General features: G+C 39.8%; 1 protein-coding gene across 1 annotated transcript in view; it reads left to right on the forward strand.

Annotated features, from left to right (window-relative positions):
* Karybeta3 (karyopherin beta 3) overlaps positions 1-20,411 on the forward strand; it is a 328,330-nt gene that overhangs the window by 111,793 nt on the left and 196,126 nt on the right. The window contains exon 7 of the mRNA XM_090369326.1: positions 10,501-10,632. Within this exon, the coding sequence (XP_090225452.1) occupies positions 10,501-10,632 (132 nt within the window). The remainder of the gene's footprint in view (positions 1-10,500; positions 10,633-20,411) is intronic.

The following is a 20,411-nucleotide window of genomic DNA, read 5'->3' on the forward strand; positions in this document are numbered from 1 at the left end:
GCTTCACTGCCAAACAGGAATAAAACCGAGCTTGGAATAATTTCCATAAGAATCCCACCACTGATAACCTCATTGCTTATAAAAGGCTTAAAGCAAAAGCAAGGCAAATTAGACAGAAAGTGAAACGAGACTCGTGGATCGCTTTTGCTTGAACAGTTACAAAAGACACCAACGCATGCCTCATCTGGAAAAGAATACAAGCACTAAATGGGAAATTCACTCATCTGCCCCCTCCAATACTCATTGGAAAAGAAAAGACCTATCTACAGCTGAAGAAGTTGCTAATGCACTTGCAGAATCATTTGTTACAATCTCTGCTTCTGCCTTCTATGTATCCACATTTCAGGACATCAAAGCTAGTGCAGAACGATATAAAATCAACTTTTTCATGCATCGCTCTTTCCCGTACAACCACCCCTTTACATTCATAGAACTTCAAGAATCGTTAAACAGATCTTCAAATAGTGCCGCAGGTCCAGATGGAGTTCATTACGTTATGCTGAAGCATTTACTTGAAAGGATTTGAGTACCATGTTAATCTTTTATAATCGGATATTCTCCAAAAATGCCTATCCTTCTTCCTGGTGTCATTCTTTCTTTATTGCCTTACCAAAACCAGGAAAAGATCATTCCTGTGTCGAAAATTATAGGCCAACATCTCTTACGAACTGCACGGGTAAAATTTTCGAAAGGATGGTTCATACTAGACTGACTTACATCCTGGAGTCACAGAATCTCCTTCAAGATCATCAGTATGGCTTTCGGAAGAATAGATCAACGCTGGACATGCTTATCAAAGCCAAATCTCATATCTGCAATGCCTTTGTCATGAAACAGCATCTGGTCATGGTCAACCTAGATCTTGAAAAGGCATTTGACACTACATGGCATCATGGGATTATTATGGACCTTTACTATTTGGGGCTTAGGGGCCATTTGTCGAAAATAATTCAGAATTTTCTACAATTGCGTTCTTTTCAGGTCCGATATAAAAACGTACTCTCTGCATCTCACATTCAGGAAGAAGAGTCCTGCAGGGATCGATATTTAGTCCAACACCATTTTCAATCTAAGTTAGCAGCATAACACGAGATATCCCAAAAACTGTTGAAACTTATACGTACACAGATGACCCTACCATTTCCTGTCTATCTCAAAGTATGAACATCATTGAATGGCAGCTCCAACTTGCTATTACCAAAATACAATCCTGGACTTCATGGAATGGCTACCGACGATCAGAAAAGAAATGCAATCTCACTTACTTTTGCAAGAAACGAGCTTTTCATCCCAATCCAGAACTACAAATAAATAATATTCCAATCCCGCTTGTTAGTACCGTTAAATTTCTTGGACTGATATTAGACATGAATCTGAACTTCCAAGCTCACATTTCTCATTTAAGAAATACATGTCTGAAGCATCTGAATATACTAAGATCAGTCTGGGCTATGTCATGGGGTGCTGATCGGTATACTCTACTGCGTCTTTATAGAACTTTAATCTGTTCATGGCTAGATTATTGTTGTCCAGTCTATGACTCTGCCAGGAGCACTACTTTACAACGTCTAAATGTTGTCCCGCACAGTGTTCTCGGGACTGCATTGGGCACTTTTAGGACTTCTCAAATCCAGAGCCTTTATATTGAAGCACATGATTCTCCATTACATCGTCACAAGAAATCATTACTGCTCCACTACGCTGCTAAGATCCAGTCTTCCATCTCATCCCAGTTGGGAGTATCTTTATAATACTCAGTGGGATTTGTTCTTTGAGAGCAAGCCAAATGAAAACAGACCTGCTTCATTCAGGATTAAAGAGCTTTCTCAGAGATGGAATATCAATTTAAGCGATATTTTTCAGGATGCAATTGCACCTGTTCCACCTTGGACATATGTTTTTGCCTCTCATGATACACATTTTCTGGAGTAGGAGAAGAATACTGTATCTTGCTTTAATATCCGGCAGTTGCACTTAGCTCCCACTACTCTGAACTCCCATGCCTGTAAAATCTATACTGACTGATCCAAAACAGCCAGTACGGTTGGTGCTGCTGCAGTTTTTCCTTCTCTTACGGTTACAGCCTCACTACCATTAGCCTGCAGCGTTTTCACAGCTGAATTATATGCCATCAAATTAGCACTTAGTAAAATTATTGAACTTTCCATCTTACCTGCCATAATTTATACTGACTCCTTCAGTGCTGTTTCTCCCATAATGAAGAATTTCTCATCCTACCTTGAAACACATTCATTCTCAGCTATTTTCCTGCAGCGTGTTCAATCAGTTTTTGTTGGATCCCTGGCCATTCTGGCATTCTGGAAATGAAAGTGCGAACCTCGCAGCTAAACGTCCTCAACCAGCTGTCCCAGAGCATCCTCGTGTTCCTTACACTGATTGTAAGCCTGTTATTTGCATGTTATCTGGAAAAGAATACAAGCACTAAATGGGAAATTCACTCATCTGCCCCCTCCAATACTCATTGGAAAAGAAAAGACCTATCTACAGCTGAAGAAGTTGCTAATGCACTTGCAGAATCATTTGTTACAATCTCTGCTTCTGCCTTCTATGTATCCACATTTCAGGACATCAAAGCTAGTGCAGAACGATATAAAATCAACTTTTTCATGCATCGCTCTTTCCCGTACAACCACCCCTTTACATTCATAGAACTTCAAGAATCGTTAAACAGATCTTCAAATAGTGCCGCAGGTCCAGATGGAGTTCATTACGTTATGCTGAAGCATTTACTTGAAAGGATTTGAGTACCATGTTAATCTTTTATAATCGGATATTCTCCAAAAATGCCTATCCTTCTTCCTGGTGTCATTCTTTCTTTATTGCCTTACCAAAACCAGGAAAAGATCATTCCTGTGTCGAAAATTATAGGCCAACATCTCTTACGAACTGCACGGGTAAAATTTTCGAAAGGATGGTTCATACTAGACTGACTTACATCCTGGAGTCACAGAATCTCCTTCAAGATCATCAGTATGGCTTTCGGAAGAATAGATCAACGCTGGACATGCTTATCAAAGCCAAATCTCATATCTGCAATGCCTTTGTCATGAAACAGCATCTGGTCATGGTCAACCTAGATCTTGAAAAGGCATTTGACACTACATGGCATCATGGGATTATTATGGACCTTTACTATTTGGGGCTTAGGGGCCATTTGTCGAAAATAATTCAGAATTTTCTACAATTGCGTTCTTTTCAGGTCCGATATAAAAACGTACTCTCTGCATCTCACATTCAGGAAGAAGAGTCCTGCAGGGATCGATATTTAGTCCAACACCATTTTCAATCTAAGTTAGCAGCATAACACGAGATATCCCAAAAACTGTTGAAACTTATACGTACCCAGATGACCCTACCATTTCCTGTCTATCTCAAAGTATGAACATCATTGAATGGCAGCTCCAACTTGCTATTACCAAAATACAATCCTGGACTTCATGGAATGGCTACCGACGATCAGAAAAGAAATGCAATCTCACTTACTTTTGCAAGAAACGAGCTTTTCATCCCAATCCAGAACTACAAATAAATAATATTCCAATCCCGCTTGTTAGTACCGTTAAATTTCTTGGACTGATATTAGACATGAATCTGAACTTCCAAGCTCACATTTCTCATTTAAGAAATACATGTCTGAAGCATCTGAATATACTAAGATCAGTCTGGGCTATGTCATGGGGTGCTGATCGGTATACTCTACTGCGTCTTTATAGAACTTTAATCTGTTCATGGCTAGATTATTGTTGTCCAGTCTATGACTCTGCCAGGAGCACTACTTTACAACGTCTAAATGTTGTCCCGCACAGTGTTCTCGGGACTGCATTGGGCACTTTTAGGACTTCTCAAATCCAGAGCCTTTATATTGAAGCACATGATTCTCCATTACATCGTCACAAGAAATCATTACTGCTCCACTACGCTGCTAAGATCCAGTCTTCCATCTCATCCCAGTTGGGAGTATCTTTATAATACTCAGTGGGATTTGTTCTTTGAGAGCAAGCCAAATGAAAACAGACCTGCTTCATTCAGGATTAAAGAGCTTTCTCAGAGATGGAATATCAATTTAAGCGATATTTTTCAGGATGCAATTGCACCTGTTCCACCTTGGACATATGTTTTTGCCTCTCATGATACACATTTTCTGGAGTAGGAGAAGAATACTGTATCTTGCTTTAATATCCGGCAGTTGCACTTAGCTCCCACTACTCTGAACTCCCATGCCTGTAAAATCTATACTGACTGATCCAAAACAGCCAGTACGGTTGGTGCTGCTGCAGTTTTTCCTTCTCTTACGGTTACAGCCTCACTACCATTAGCCTGCAGCGTTTTCACAGCTGAATTATATGCCATCAAATTAGCACTTAGTAAAATTATTGAACTTTCCATCTTACCTGCCATAATTTATACTGACTCCTTCAGTGCTGTTTCTCCCATAATGAAGAATTTCTCATCCTACCTTGAAACACATTCATTCTCAGCTATTTTCCTGCAGCGTGTTCAATCAGTTTTTGTTGGATCCCTGGCCATTCTGGCATTCTGGAAATGAAAGTGCGAACCTCGCAGCTAAACGTCCTCAACCAGCTGTCCCAGAGCATCCTCGTGTTCCTTACACTGATTGTAAGCCTGTTATTTGCAAAGCAAGTTACGATAACTGGTCACATATCTGGAAAAGGAACATTGACAGCAAACTTTACCAGATAAAGCAAGAACCAAAGCTCTGGCTCTCAGGTTTTGATGAAACAGAAGTGGTACTGGCAAGACTTGGAATTGGACACACTCATCATACTCATCTGTTCCTGCTACTGGGAGAAGATCCACTCCAGTGTTAATCCTGTGACAGTCAACTTACTGTTAGGCATTTTCTGTTTGATTGTCCCTTATATTCAACCATACGGTCAAACACTTTTCAGTTGGTCTCTAGGCTGAACCTCTCACATGATTTAATTCATATCCTGGGAAATGATGCAAACATAGAAGAACTTGTAATCTATTTAAAATGTATTGGCCTATACAGGAGTATTTAATTTAACATCTACACCGGTATATTTCGACTAAATAAACTATGAGCAGACACAATTTGGCCTCATTAGCCCTTGTGTCATTAAACTAAATACCAACAAAAACAGTGTTCTAATGGTTGTCTATGAGAGCTTGATGTGTAGGGTAAATGCCCTTGAAGAAATTAATATGAGGGGGGCCCATCAAGTTCTCAGCTGCCCAGCTCAACAGCAGAGCTCACTCCTGTGCATCAGGCAACACAGAGGCAATCTCCAAGACAAAATGTGTTGGTCCCACAGGAACTAGATATTGTTGGTGACTATTGTCAGGGAGATGGGGAATATACTATGCAAGAAAGATAGGTGGAACAAAACCAGGGTATGTCTGCCAGGTGCAAAAGTTGATGATGTTGTACAGCAGATATCTTTTAAGGGCACAAAAGGTGATATTGTTGTACACGTTGGAACTAATGACATTAAGAGTAAGAGATCTGCAGCTTTACTGAACAAGTACAAGTCAATGTTGAAAAAAAGTCGTGAGTTACGGTTGAATGTGAAAGTATTGCAATTCTGCTCAGACACAATAGGAGGGAATATATGATGTGAGCCTTGTCGATCAATTTGGCCCTGGAGAGATTGTACAAGGCTCAAGGGGTAGAATTTTTTTCAGCCAGTTCTGTGCTTGTTGACAGGAGTAACTGCTTTTACAGTGATGGGGTACACTTAAAAAGGGTGCAAGAATATTTGCTGCAACTATCGAGGCAATGTTAGGTGCATCGAAAAACTGCTAGCTTGGGGGAATACACAGACTAAAAGGTTAACAGTGGCTGCAGGCAGAGGCAAAAAGTGATTCTTGCACTGCTTCTATTGGAATGTTTTTAGGAGCCTGGAAAACAAGGTGCAGGGAATTCCAGAGACTGCTGGGAGTCATTGTGGAACAAAAAAATACATGGGCTGTGGTGTTAGGGTAGCTAAGAAAAGGAACAGGTGAATGTATACTTGCATGTACACCAATGCTAGGAGTTTGGTAAATAAATTCGATTAATTTGAGGTGTTGGTCAAAACCTCAAAGGCAGATATTATTGGGATATCAGAGACATGGTGTCACACAGATATAAGCAGTGCAGAATTGGAATTTGGGGAGTGCAATGTGTACAGAAAGGATAGACAGGACAGGAAGGGAGGAGGGATTATGCTGTTGGTTAAGAAACACAAATTCTATGGAAGTGCTTCCAATTGATGTTGGTGGACAATGCAATGTTGACTCTGTTTGGTGTGACATAAGCACTGGGAAAGGAAAAATGAGAGAAAGTGTGTGTTATAGGCCTAATGAATCTGATGAGTATAATGAGAAATTATGCAGAGAAATAGTGGGTCAGTCTCAGTTGGTCTCAGTTGGTTGGTTTTTAGGAGCATTAGCAACTAAGGCCATATTGCTCCGAGAATATGCGGTGGTTTTCCTGACCTTTCCGCATCCTCCGTATTTGGTGGTGACGGGCTCGAACCCGGGTCTAATCAAGAAGCGTGTGTTATACACTGCTGCTCCTTCCCACCTGGCTACAGAGTGGGTCAGTAAATCAGAATGTTTTATAATGGGGGATTTTAACTTTCCAGATATTGACCGGAACTTGTGGATTCACCACTCGCACCAAGACTTTTTTGGATTTATTGGATGACTGTTTTCTACAGCAACAAGTTCAAGAGGCAATCAGAAGGAGTAATACTCTTGATCTGATTATCAGCAGTGATTATTCATGCATTAAGAATTTTCAGATAAAGGCACTACTGGGTGACAGTGATGACAATACTAATATGGGAATTACTTAAAGATGTAACTACCATCAAGGCTAAAGGGAAGGGCTTTTGCTTTCGTAAAGGTGACTGCAGGGGTCTCAGACAGTTTTTAAATTCTGTACAATGGGATCAACTGATAATGTTACCAATGTTGAATTCTAAACGAGACGCCTTCAGGGACTTAATCTTGGTGGCTACTAGGCATTTCATTCCAACTAAGAAATACTGTTCAAGGTTCAGGCCTAAATGGATGTCAGATGAATTAATGAGGCTCGTGGCAGAGAAGAAAAATGTATGGGATGCATATAAATTATCAGGTGACACAGAAGCCTATGGCAGATATAAGCTTGTCTGTAATCAAGTCACAAAGGAGGTTAGGCAGGCGAAGGCAGATTATGAGAAATCTTTGGCAAAGGATACAAAGAAAAACAGCAAAGAGTTCTTTACTTATGTAAACTCTAGAAGGAAAGGGATAAATCAGATTGGACCACTTAACATGGATGGGTTGACTATCGATTATCATGTAGCTGAGGTAGCTGATAAACTGAATGATATTTTGCTGTTGTTGAAGTTGAAGTAGAATTTATTGGTGCAAGGGCTGTTATGGCCAAAATGCGCCTGAGTATTTTGCATCTACATTCATACGTGAATGTAGATGCAAAAGTGAGGAGTTATTCAATGAGGGGAGTGCCAGAAGTTTATCAAACTATAACAGAGTGCTAAGTGATTTTGTAATAACTGAGAACAAAGTGAAGGAGAAATTGTTGTTGAATTTAAACATAAGGAAGGCACTTGGGGTGGATGGGATCTATCCAGTTATATTAAAGGAAGCAAGCAAACCCTTAGCCATAATTATGAGAGCTTCCTTGGATTGGAGGTGTGCAAATGTATCATCAATTCACGAAGGGGGTTCGAAAGGTGACACAAATAACTATAGACCTGTTAGTTTAACTTGTGTTCCAGGGAAAATAATGGAGTCATTGGTTAAAGAAGCATTGCAGGATCATCTAGACAAGACTGCAGTAATAGTTAAGACAGCATGGGTTTGTTAACAGGAGGTATTGTCTGACCAGTTTGATTGGATTCTGTGATGTGGTCATAAAGGAACTGAATGTCAAAAATGATTTTGATATCATATACTTGGATTTCAGGAAAGCTTTTGATACTGTTGCACATGAAGACTGCTGTACAAATTGGATTAAGCATTAAGGGTAAGTTGCTAGAATGGATAAAGGGATGATTGAGTGGGAGACAACAGAGAGTGGTAATCAGTGGACACTGCTCTTTGTGGACAAATGTTACTAGTGGAGTTCCCCAGGGTTCGGTGCTGGGCTTATTGTTGTTTTGTGTATTCATCAATGATATTGATGTAGGTATATCAGGATTAATGTCCAAGGTTGCAGATGATACAAAAGTTGGCAGGGTTGTTAACGACAGGAAAAACAGTATGCTTCTCCGACTGGATCTAGATAAGTTGTGCAAAAGGGGTGAGAAGTGGCAACTGAAGTTTAACATTGACAAATGCAAAGTACTGCATATAGGTAGCAATAGCTCAAGAGAAACGTACCAACTCTGTGGTACTACACTCAGGGAAGCAGAAAGTGAAAAAGACCTGTGGATAATTGTGCAGTAAAATATGAAGTTTGCTGAGTAGTGCAGATGGGCTGCCAGGGCAGGTCATGGAGTCTTGTCAATGATATATAGGAATTTTGCTAGCAGGGACAGGGAGCTGATTATCCTATTGTACAAGGCAATGGTCAGGCCACACCTAGAGTATTATGTACAGGTCTGGAGGCCTCATTTTAGGAAGGATGTAGAGTTGCTAGAACTAATACAAAGAAAGGCAACAAGATTGGTGAGGGGATCAAAGGGGTGCTTTTACCAAGAAAGCTTAAGTTCTGCAAATTGCAGTGCTGGAGAATAGGCACCTGCAAGGTGATCTGATTGAGGTGTATAAGGCCTTGAATGGGTTGAGCAAACTGAATGCTGATGGGATTCTTCCTCTTGCTCACATTAAGAACCTGAGGCGGCTTAAATTCAAATTGAGGAAAGACAGTTGTAGAATAGATGTGCGGAAATTTGCCTTTAGCAGCGGGTGGTTGATTGGTGGAACAGACTCCATCTTTTGTTGTGTAAGTTGATAGCCTAAATAAATTTAAGGCTGACCTGGACAGGCATTTGGAACGAATGGAGTGGTGAAATATAGGAGGGGTTTTTTTTTTTTTTTTTTTTTGGCTGATGCTGCATAAGCTTGCTTTCTTGTGTCATACGCCTATGCTAATAATACTCTTGTTCAGAGTACACAAATGAGGGGAATGAATTTAAATTGAGGAAGGTTGTTTGCAGAAATTTGCTTGCAGCGTGGTAGCTGTTTGTTAGAACAAACTTTCATTTAATGTTGTGGAAGTGTGTAGTTGGAATAAATTTAAAGCAGAACTAGACCTTGTTGCATCATTAGCCAACAATAACATCAGGCCAAGCATAAAATAAATACTCTTTTGCTTTTCCCATTTTCAATTATGAACAATGGACAGACCATGCTGAAGCTGATTGAAGAATGCATTATTCATGTAATGTATATGAGCAACAGAGACCTACTCTGCTGAATTCAGTTAATTTGCATATTTATTTAGATCAGTTTAATAGCTCATTCTAACTGATCACGTGTGGGACATTTAAAAATGGTGTATCTAGTAAAAAGTTAAATGTAAACATTTTTAAATATTGCAGTAATTTCTAGCAGTTACAACTCAAATCTGGATGCTGAGTTCACATGTAGCCTTGTGCTACCATTGAAGTTACTATTAATACTAATTTCTGCAATTCTGTTGGAGTGTTGATGTGAGTTTCTCTCTTTCAAAATTAGGTAGCACAGTGTAGAATAATTAATAATGTTTTACTATTTGTTGATTGTTATGACCAGCCACATGTGAGATAATTGACTGCTAACTTAATAAAACCAAATTGCTGGTTCTCTGCCTTCTGGCCCTTCTAACATGTCGATATTACAGCACTCCCAAATAATTATAATCAGAAGAATCAAATTGATTCATTTGTGAGATGGAAATTCATCATGATTTGCTTACTCAAAGAACTGTCTTTGTTCATAAGTGACTTACTGATTCATTAAAGGAGTCAAATGAAGAGGTGTCACACGTTTGGTGGCTACTTCATCAACACAGGAAATGTAGAGATAGACTTTGATAACCAAGCCCATAATTGAGAATTATGCATATAATGAAGTTGACAAAGCTATTTCTTGCATTGCCACCCTTAAACTTAACAAAACAAAAAAAAAAAAAAAAAAAACTGCTTGCTTTTTAAATTTATATGATGATTTACAACTTGAAGTAACAAAGCTGTGTACATATTATCATCATTTGATTGACATTGAGAAACATTTATTTGGGAATCTAGGTTTCCTGTGGTTTTATACATTTGGTGAAGCATGGAATTTATGAAGTAATTTCTAATTAGAATTTTCATAGGTGTGTCATTCAAAAAGTGTCATATTTAGGTGCCTTTATTTGTAAAGTGTCTCGTGAATGGTGGGCCATCCTTTATAAGAAAAATATACTTATACAAGTTAAGAGCTTAATTATAGATAACTTAATTTTAGTGCATGTGCACTTATATATATTTTTATTATGTTATATGAATGATATTCATTTTTAAATATAAATATTAGGTATTGGCCCGGGACATAGAAACAGTATCTGAAGAAGGTGAGAATCTCCTTAAAAGCTTTGTGGAACTTGCAGAATCTTGTCCCAGTTTTTTGCGCAGCCAGTTAGATATATTACTACAATTGTGTCTGAAGGTGAGTTGGTTTCCTTTTGTTAATTGTATCACATTTGCATAGGTGAACTAAGTATCTGTTGAAATTAGCTACAACCTCAATCATTACTAGATTATAATTATCCCTTATTTTACCAATTTCTATGCCGCTGTAGGAATATACCTTATGACAAATATTTTGGTTGTAATTTACGTTATGGTGCTTATCCTTGCTCATATTACAGTATACAACTTTTCCTTTGAAAATTGGGTGAAGTCTAATTCATCATCTGTCTAGCTCTATTCAGCACACCAAGCTGCACATTCTGACTTCTTGCCAGTTTTCACTGATGGTTCAAAGCCTGAACCACATGTAGGATTTGCTGCTGTCATTCCAGACACTGCTATATATGAACAGATTCTCCCTGAATATAGCATATAAACTGCAGAGCTACATGCTCTACAGTTAGCCTTGGATCACATAAGTATTTGCCAATACCAATGGCTTTTATTTATTCCAATTCTCTAAGCATGCATGTTACAGGCTTTACTATCAGTAACAAATAACTCTCACCCAGCCCTGTCATGGGTTCAGCAAATGATATATTTTCTCTCAGAATGTGAATTTGAAATGCACTTCTGCTGGATCCCTAGCCATATTGGGATTAGGGGAAATGGTTTGGCTGATTCCACAGCAGATCAGCCATTCCCACTAATAAATAATCATTTCTTTTTGGCTCCCTATACAGACTACAAGCAAATTATAAAAAAAAAACAAGGTACACTGCCAATGGCAGGATGCATGGAATAGACAGCCTACTAACTTCAAATATATTATGTCAGATAAAGCTTGTAATTGGACCACGGCAGTCTAGTCTGCACAGGAATCATAAGGAGGAAGTTGTTCTTGCTCGATTGTGCATAGGACACAATCATCTTACACATTCCTTTTTGCTGAGGGCCATTGACCCTCCTTGGTGTGAGTCCCGTGACACCATTCTATCTGTCTGTTAAATATATTTTAATTAATTATACAGATTTTAATGACTCACTTTTTACTGCATTTAACCAACTGACTGGGCCTTATCTGACATATTGTCACTGTCAGATAAAATCCGACAGTGACAATATGTCAGCTGTTTTTAAGTTTTTACAACTGATTAATTTATATACATATATATAAAATAATGCATATATTTTTAATACATTATACTCGTATAATGTATTAAAGGTAAAGAGTATAATACATTATACTCTTTACCTTATACGTGTATAAACCTTTGACAAGGTAACCTCTTTCTAAGGTTACTAGAATTTATTTTTAACCTTTTCTTGGCACATAATAGCCCTTATTGCTAATGCAACAATAAAATCTTAATTCTACCAATCCTCCCACCCACCCACTTAGTAAGCTTTACAACTTTTTGTGGACTGCTCTTGCCTTTGGGCTCGGTGGCGGGTGGGGAGTCCCGGCACTGAACCACAACAAAAACTGATATGAATCCTGATAAATATATTTCTTCAGGGGCCGCAACCCAGTTCCTATCTGCAAGTAACAATGAAGAAACAGAAAGTGCCATGGTGCCTAAGAGATAACGAACTGAAATACAATTAGAGCCTGTCCCAAGATTCTTAATTATTCATTCCACCAGTGAAAAGCCTATTGCAAAAATGTTGCTGTTTTTATTCAGAAAAGTTTAGAGAGGTTAGCAGGTTCCTCTAAATCAGTTAAGAGGCCCTGTTATGAGGACCTCTTAATTGAAACAAAAAAGACATTCTGAGTCGCTACTGCGAGCAACACCTTTCAGAGGAATACTGATAACCGTGATGCCACTTGTAACACTTAACTCCTTGAGAGGTGTCATTTCAGAGTTGGACCTTCTCGAGGTTACTGAGGAGGAAATCGCTCTGAACTAAAGCCACAGTGAGTGATTGCTGTTAAGAGAATTAATGCATATTGGGATGGGAAACTTGTTCCCACCGGAAACATAATCCTGACTTTCAATTCACCATAGTCTTCTAATGAAATTAAAGCTGGCTACATCAGCTGTCCAGTCCATCCATATGTACCAAATCCTATACGGTGCTTTAGATGTCATAAATATGGACATTCCCAAGTGGCCTGCTGTGGAGTCCTTGCATTCACTCGATGTGGTGCAAAGGACAACGAAGCAACATCATTTTCAGGTACAAAACCCACATGCATTAACTGCCAAGGAGAGCACCTAGCTTGCTCACAAGCATGCCAGAGGTAGAAAGAAGAAAAAGGAATTCAACAATTTAAGGCAGAGCTGATCAGGAGGCAAGGAAAACAGTGAAACCTATAAATATCAACAAACCTGCATACACCCAGAAGGTAGCAGGGAGATGTTCCATTAGAATTCGGACAGACATATCCAAAAGAGTCATTCACTCCCATTACACACTGCCTTGTAAGCTCAGAAACCTGCACAGAAAGATCAATCAGCTGCCACTCCCATATTGGTACCTCCTAATGCTTCACAAGTAACAAAAGTAATTGCCAAAGAAAAGACCAAGAAAGTTTAAGTAACCCCCCCCCCCCATAGTACCCAAGAAAACATGGATGCCGAGGAGGAGGAGGTACAAAATGATTCAGTTTTGGAACTCTTTGCTGAGGAGGAAATGGACACAGGACACCTTCTTCAGTCCATACTTCTCCAAAAAAAATATAAATCCAAAACTGAAATAAGTAAGCCCTCAGCACCTTGGAAGCTGCCTGATGGACCCACCAAGCCAAAATAATGGCTAAATTCCTACAATGTAACAGTTGTGGATTTCAGCAAAACAATGATGACATCAAGGCCCTCCTGCAAAAGCATGAGCCAGTTTGCTTTTGCTTGCAGGAGACATACTTGAAGGCAAATGAAAACCCTTCCTTTCGTAATACTATCCTCATTTGAAAGGACAGAAATAGGAATGGACCTGCTCATGGGGGTGTTACTATTCTTCTGGGCCACCACATCCCATTTCAATCTACTTCGCTCTCCACCAACATAGAAGTGATAGCAGTTCACCTTACGGTAGGGTTTTTACTAAAGTTTGTTCGATTTATTTGCCACCCGGACCAATATCTTGCAGAAAGACCTTGATGATCTCATTGTACAGCTGCTTACTCCTGGGCAATTTCAGTGGACATAACAAACAGGTGGGGTAGTGCTGACATTAATGGAAGGGGACGTGTAATGGAGTATATGCTCACTGACAATGACCTTTCCCTTCCAAACGTGGGAGCTAATGCCTTTTTCCACATGCTTACCATACATTTTCTGCTATTGATTTCTCTATATGCTCCCCCTCTCTCCTTCACTTACTTGGGAGGTAGAGGAGAACCTTTACGGAAGTTATCACTTCCCCATGATAACCAACCTACTTAACAGGAGGCCGTGTCCACCTTTTATGTTACCACAATGGAAGATTGATCAGGCTGACTGGAATGCCTTTCAAAACCTGCTAGATCCCATCAGTACAGTCAGTCAGGAGTCTATCAATGATGCAGTGGTGTACATCACAGAAAGCATTGTCCATGCAGCTGCAACTACAATTCCGAAAACATCAACCAGTTTCTGCCATTTCCAAAACCTTGGTGGAATGCTGAATGCACAGCAGCAAAAAAAATCAGAAAGCTTGGGGGATGTTCCGATGATATCCTAGCCAATCTCTTAGCCTTCAAATGTCTATGTGCCAAAGCACGACATATTCATCGTCAGAGCCAAAAGGAATCGTGGATCCGCTTTACATCCACTATTACCCAGTTGACCAGCAGTAAAGCTATCTGGAACAAAATCCAGAAAATGAAGGATAAATGTACATTGCACCCTTCATTGGTCCTGGAATATAATGGATGCTTTATTGCAGACCCAACTGCAATAACCAATGCTGTTGGGGAGACTTTTTCTACCATCTCATCAACATCTTCTTACTCCCAAGAATTTCTTGTCCAGAAAGACAAACTCGAAAAGCAGCCAATTAACCTTAAATCCAAAAATTCTCATCCATATAACAGGCCCTTCACCCTGGAAGAGTTAGAAACAGGTTAGAAACTTTGCTCTTGCCAAAGCAAGTGCTGCTGGACCAGATTTCATCTATTATGATATGATCATGCATCTGCCAGCAGAATCCATGGAACAACTGCTCTTCCATATAACAGAATATTTCAACAGCAGTTTCTGGATTCCTGGCATAAGGCAGTCGTGCTTGCCTTTCCTAAGAAGCCAGGAAAGGATCCCAAGAAACTATTGTCCTATTGCTTTGACTAGCTGTCTGTGCAAAATCCTGGAGAGAATCATCAACGCCTGCCTTATATTGTATTTAGAGGCAAATTTGGCCACTCCAGAGTGCAGTGTGGCTTCCACAGGAATAGGTCCACTTTGGACCATTTAATCAGGCTCGAAACTTCCATTCGAGATGCCTTTTTAAAACAAGAGCACCTGGTGTCCAGGCCCTGGATGCCAAGTGTTATATGATCAAGCGTTTCCCTGAGTGATTTCTAGAGCATTTTCTCAAGGCTACAGTTTTGTTCATTTGTTAAAGTTTTTTAAGTTCTCATTAAGTATTTGTAAACTAGTCTTACAAATTGTAAGCCAATTTCAGAAAAGGAAAATCACCTTTCTTTTTTCCTTTAAACTAACTAACTAACTTTTATACCGCTTGGTCACTCTAGTGGCACTGTTCCTGCCTCCCCGTGGCAGGGCCAGTAAACCTTGGAGAAGAAATTCACTTTCCCAGGGCTGAAAGTAGCAAAGATGGATAATAATATGTTTCCACCTTTAGAGCCATTGAGCTCAAGACTACCTACCAAAGACACCGAAAATTACTTCTCTCAACCCAAGAGGTTGAAAACAAACCCTCAAGAGGAGTCAACATTCCCCATACTTCACTCTCTCTCTCAGACAAGCCTCTGAGTCAACTATCCCCATTTCTTGTGCAGAAATGCCATTGAGTCTGCCACAGGTTCACCAAAAGCAGTAAGGTGACTCCAATCTGGGATCTTCTGGTAGAGACCATGAGATCCCAACATTCTGCAAAGTTGTTAAAGCTGACCACTTTTGGCGAACAACCAATAAAAGTTACTCCTCATGCCATCCTAAACTCCTCAGTAATTTCTGAATGGGATTTATTGACAGTATCAGAGGAGGAAATCGTGAAAGAGCTAGGTGAACAAAGAGTCATCCAAGCAAGGAGGATCATGACTTGGAAAATGGTATTCTTGTTCCAACTAGGAGCATAATCCTTACTTTTAGCTCACCCATCCTACCAACATCTGTCAAAGCAGGATATCTCCATTGCCGTGTCCATCCTTATATCCCAAATCCCAACAGGTGCTATAAGTGCCAAAAATACGGACACTCCCAAACTGCATGTTAAGGTGAGGCAATATGTCCTAATTGTGGATCAAAGAAACACAATCAATCCACATGCACTGCTACCACTTCTCATTGCCCAAACTATAAGGGAAATCACCCGGCTTTCTCCAAAACATGTGATCTATGGAAGCAAGGAAAAAAAAATCCAAAAATAAAAAGTGGAGAACAAAGCTACATATTCAGAGGCAAGAAGACAAATAATAAAGACAGAGCCAAAGCGCACATATGCCACAGCTGCTCAACAATTTCAGTCCATCGCTATTTAAACAGATATTTTCGGTTCCTCCAAATATATCCATCACTAATTGGGCACGTTCCATACTCTCTCCTTTCAAACAGTGTCCTCTGCAGAAAAAAACCGAACAAACCAGTAATACCCCAATTACCAATCCAGCCGATGTTTCACCAACAGCAAAATCAAAAGTGACAGAAACTGCAGCCTCTGATTTCAGTCGGAATGGATATTGATCAACAGAATGAAGCCGACAATGGAATTTTGGAACTTCATGCAACCGATGAAATGGACACGACACTTCCTTTCTTTCCTAAGAAAGAAAAAGCAAAAATATAGATACAAACAATCTACAACTAAAAAGCAGTCAGAAACAAAAACAACTAACAAAACCGCTTAATGGAAAGAATACTTCAATGGAATTCTAGAGGCTTTCGCAACACAAAAGATGATTTATGTGATCTCATTGAATGCAATGAACCAGCAGGCATATCCCTTCAGGAAACCTATTTAAATTCACAAGTGTGTCCTACCATAAAAAATTACACTATTTTCAGACAAGACTGGAGTCTCTCCAGCTCATGAGGGGTGGCTGTTCTTATTAGAAACAACGTTCCATTGAAACACCTTGTTCTTCAAACTGCTTTGAAGTAATAGCAGTGTGCGCTGTAATTGGGACCACTCTTACAATAGCATCTATATATATATATATCCCTCCTAATTTCTCATTCATCTTCAGATGAACTAGAAAATCTAATAGACCAACTACCACACCCATTCTGCTTGCTTGGAGATTTCAATGCACATCATTCTCTGTGGGGAACTCCAAAAATTGACAAGAGAGGTAAACTAATAGAATCACTTTTTGATGTTTGTCAACTTACTATTTTGAACACTGGCGGGTCTACCTACATTCATGGCGCCTACATAGCCAGGTGGGCAGGAGCAGCAGCGCATGGCACACGCTTCTTGATTAGACCGGGGTTTGAGCCCGTGACCACCAAATACGGAGGATGCGGAAAGGTCAGGGAATGATCACCGCATATCCCCGGAGCAATATGGCCTTAGTTGCTAAAGCTCCTAAAAACCAAATAACAAGCAAACCTACATTCATTTTTCTACAGGATCCACGAGTGCAATAGATCTATCAATCTGTTCTCCCTCTATATATATATATACCAATACGGAGTGGTTTGTTCTTGAAAATCCAATGCGTAGTGATCATCTTCCAATCCTCTGCAAGCTGGAAACACGGGTAAACTCCCCTTCACTGCGTCACTCCACTTGGAAGTTTCGTAGGACACATTGGAACGAATATGCTTTACATATCTAATTTAATGAAGAAATAGTCCATTCCCAGCCCATAGATAATGTCACAGAACACATAACTAATCAAATTTTGCAAGCTGCCAATCCTGCAATACCAAAATCTTTGCAGGGAAAGCGCATACACAGTAATTCCTGGTGGAATCAGGATTTTACACATGCTAAACAGGAAAATAACAAAGCTTGGAACTTGTTTCGCAAATCCCCTACAACTAGTAACTTAAGCACCTTTAAAAGGATGAGAGCCAAATTCCACCAAATAAGACAAAAAGCAAAAAAAAAGATGCCTGAATTAGCTTTTCCTCAAGTATAAATAAGGACATGGACAGCAGAATCATCTTGAAGAAAATACAAACACTTAATGGCAAATGTGTTCAATCCCCAGCTACAATATTAAATTGGGAAGGGAAGGATTTGTCATAACTGGTAGAAATAGCAAATTCTTTAGCAGAATCATTTGCCAGTACATCAGCAATATCCATCTACAACCCAACCTTTCAACAGAATTAAAGAATCTGCAGAACAGCAAAAGATCAATTTTTCTACAATAGTTACACATTCATACAGCCGGCCATTCACATTAACAGAACTTTTAGGGGCACTCAATAAAACATCCAATAGTGCTGTTGGTCCTGATGGGATGTGCTACATAATGTTAAAAGAACTTGACAACAGAGCCAAAAGAACATTTTTTAAAATATTACAACAGAATATTCTTAGAAAGTACCTACCCAATCTCCTGGCATCGCTCAATTGTTCTGGCCTTCCCAAAGCCAGGAAAGGATCGCTCCTTCACATAACTACCGTCCGATTTCACTGACTTTAGGCAAGTCCTGGAAAAAATGGTTCACAGGCAGCTAACATGGTTCCTGGAAATGAACAACAACTTGCTAAACAGTAACCAATATGGATTTCAGAAGAATCGGTCCACACTAGATGTGATGATAAAAGCAGAAGCAAACATCCGTAATGCCTTCGCAAGGGGACAACATCTAGTTATGATCAATCTCAATATTGAGAAAGCATTTGATACCACCTGGCGATACGGTGTTCTTCAAGGTCTTCATTCTTTCAGCTTGAGAGGGTAGTTACCTCAATTTATTCAAAACTTCCTATGCCACAGAATTCTACAATTCATTAACAGAATTGTAGTATTCTATAGTTCATGTATCTAACCGTTTTAGGTTAGATACATGAACAATTTATCCAACTCATATGAACAAGAGGAGCGTGTACTGCCGGGTTCCATTCTCAGTGCAACATTATTTTCAATAAGAATTACAAACACGACATGGGAAGTACCAAATACAGTAGAATCGTACATGTTTGCCGATGATCTCATTATCTCTTGTAAATCCCAAACTATGAACGCCATTGAAAGGCAGCTTCAAATTTCCATAGCTAAAATAGAATCATGGGCATTACAGAATGGTTTCTCTCTAGCAAAAAAGAAATTAGCATTAGCATTAGTAGAGGCATTTGATGCAAGAAAGCAAGCTTATGCAGCATCAGCCAAAAAAAAAAAAAAAAAGTAACATAAATAAATAAAAATAACCACTTCCACTTCACCCCTCTGTTCGTTCGAAATACCTGTCCAGCTGAGCCTTAAACTTATTTAGGCTATCAACTTCCACGACAAGGGATGGAAGTCTGTTCCACCCACCAACCACCCGCTGGCTAAAGGCAAATTTCCGCACATCTATCCTACATCTGTCTTTCCTCAATTTGAATTTATGCCCTCTCAGGTAATTTTTCTGAGCTAGAGGAAGAATCCCATCAGCATTGAGCATGCTCAAACCATTCAAGGCTTTGTACACCTCTATCAGATCACCCCGCTGGTGCCTAGTTTCCAGACACTGTAATTTGCAAAACTTAAGCCTTTCTTCGTAAGAGAACCCCTTTGTCCCATTCACCAATCTAGTTGCCCTTCTCTGTACTCGTTCCAGCAGCTCTACATCCTTCCTGAAATGAGGCCTCCAGGCCTGTATACAGTACTCTAGGTGTGGCCTGACCATTGCCTTATACAAGGGAATAATCACCTCCTTATCCCTGCTAGAAAAATTCCTATATATCATTGACAATACACCATGAGCTACTCTTGCAGCTCGTCTGCACTGCTCAGAGAACTTCATATCTGCCTGCACCACCACCCCCAGGTCCCTTTCATTCTCTACCACTGTCAGTGTAGTACCACAGAGTTGATACGTTGCTCTGGGGTTGCTGTTTCCCATATGTAGTACTTTACATTTGTCAATGTTAAACTTCATTTGCCACCTCGAAGCCCATCTGCTCAACCTTTCCAAATCCTGTTGCAGCAGCATAGTGTCAGTAGTGTCCTTGACAACCCTGCCAACCTTCGTATCGTCTGCAAACTTGGACATTAAGCCTGATATACCATCATCAATATCATTTATAAATACAGAAAACAATAAAGGCCCCAATACTAAACCCTGAGGGACTCCACTAATAACATTAGTCCACGATGAGCAGTGTCCATTGATTACCACTCTGTCTTCTCCCCCTCAACCACCCCTTTATCCATAGCAGCAACTTGCCTCCAATGCCACACTGCTCCAATTTGTGCAGCAGTCTTCCATGTGCAACAGTATCAAAAGCCTTTCTAAGATCCAAGTATATAATATCAAAGTTATTCCCTGCATCCAGTTCTTTTGTGACTGCATCATAGTATCCAATCAAATTGGTCAGGCAAGACCTGCCCTTAACAAAACCATGCTGTGTCCTAGCTATAACTGAAGTCTTGTCTAGATGATCCTGCAGTGCTTCTTTCACCAGTGCCTCCATTAATTTTCCGGGAACAGAAGTTAAACTCACAGGTCTATAATTACTTGTGTCAGCCTTTGATCCCCCTTTGTGAATTGG

This window comes from Mastigoproctus giganteus, chromosome 3 (genome assembly GCF_048544385.1).
Source record: "Mastigoproctus giganteus isolate SK-2022 chromosome 3, ASM4854438v1, whole genome shotgun sequence".
NCBI classification, from domain to species: Eukaryota; Metazoa; Arthropoda; class Arachnida; order Uropygi; family Thelyphonidae; genus Mastigoproctus; species Mastigoproctus giganteus.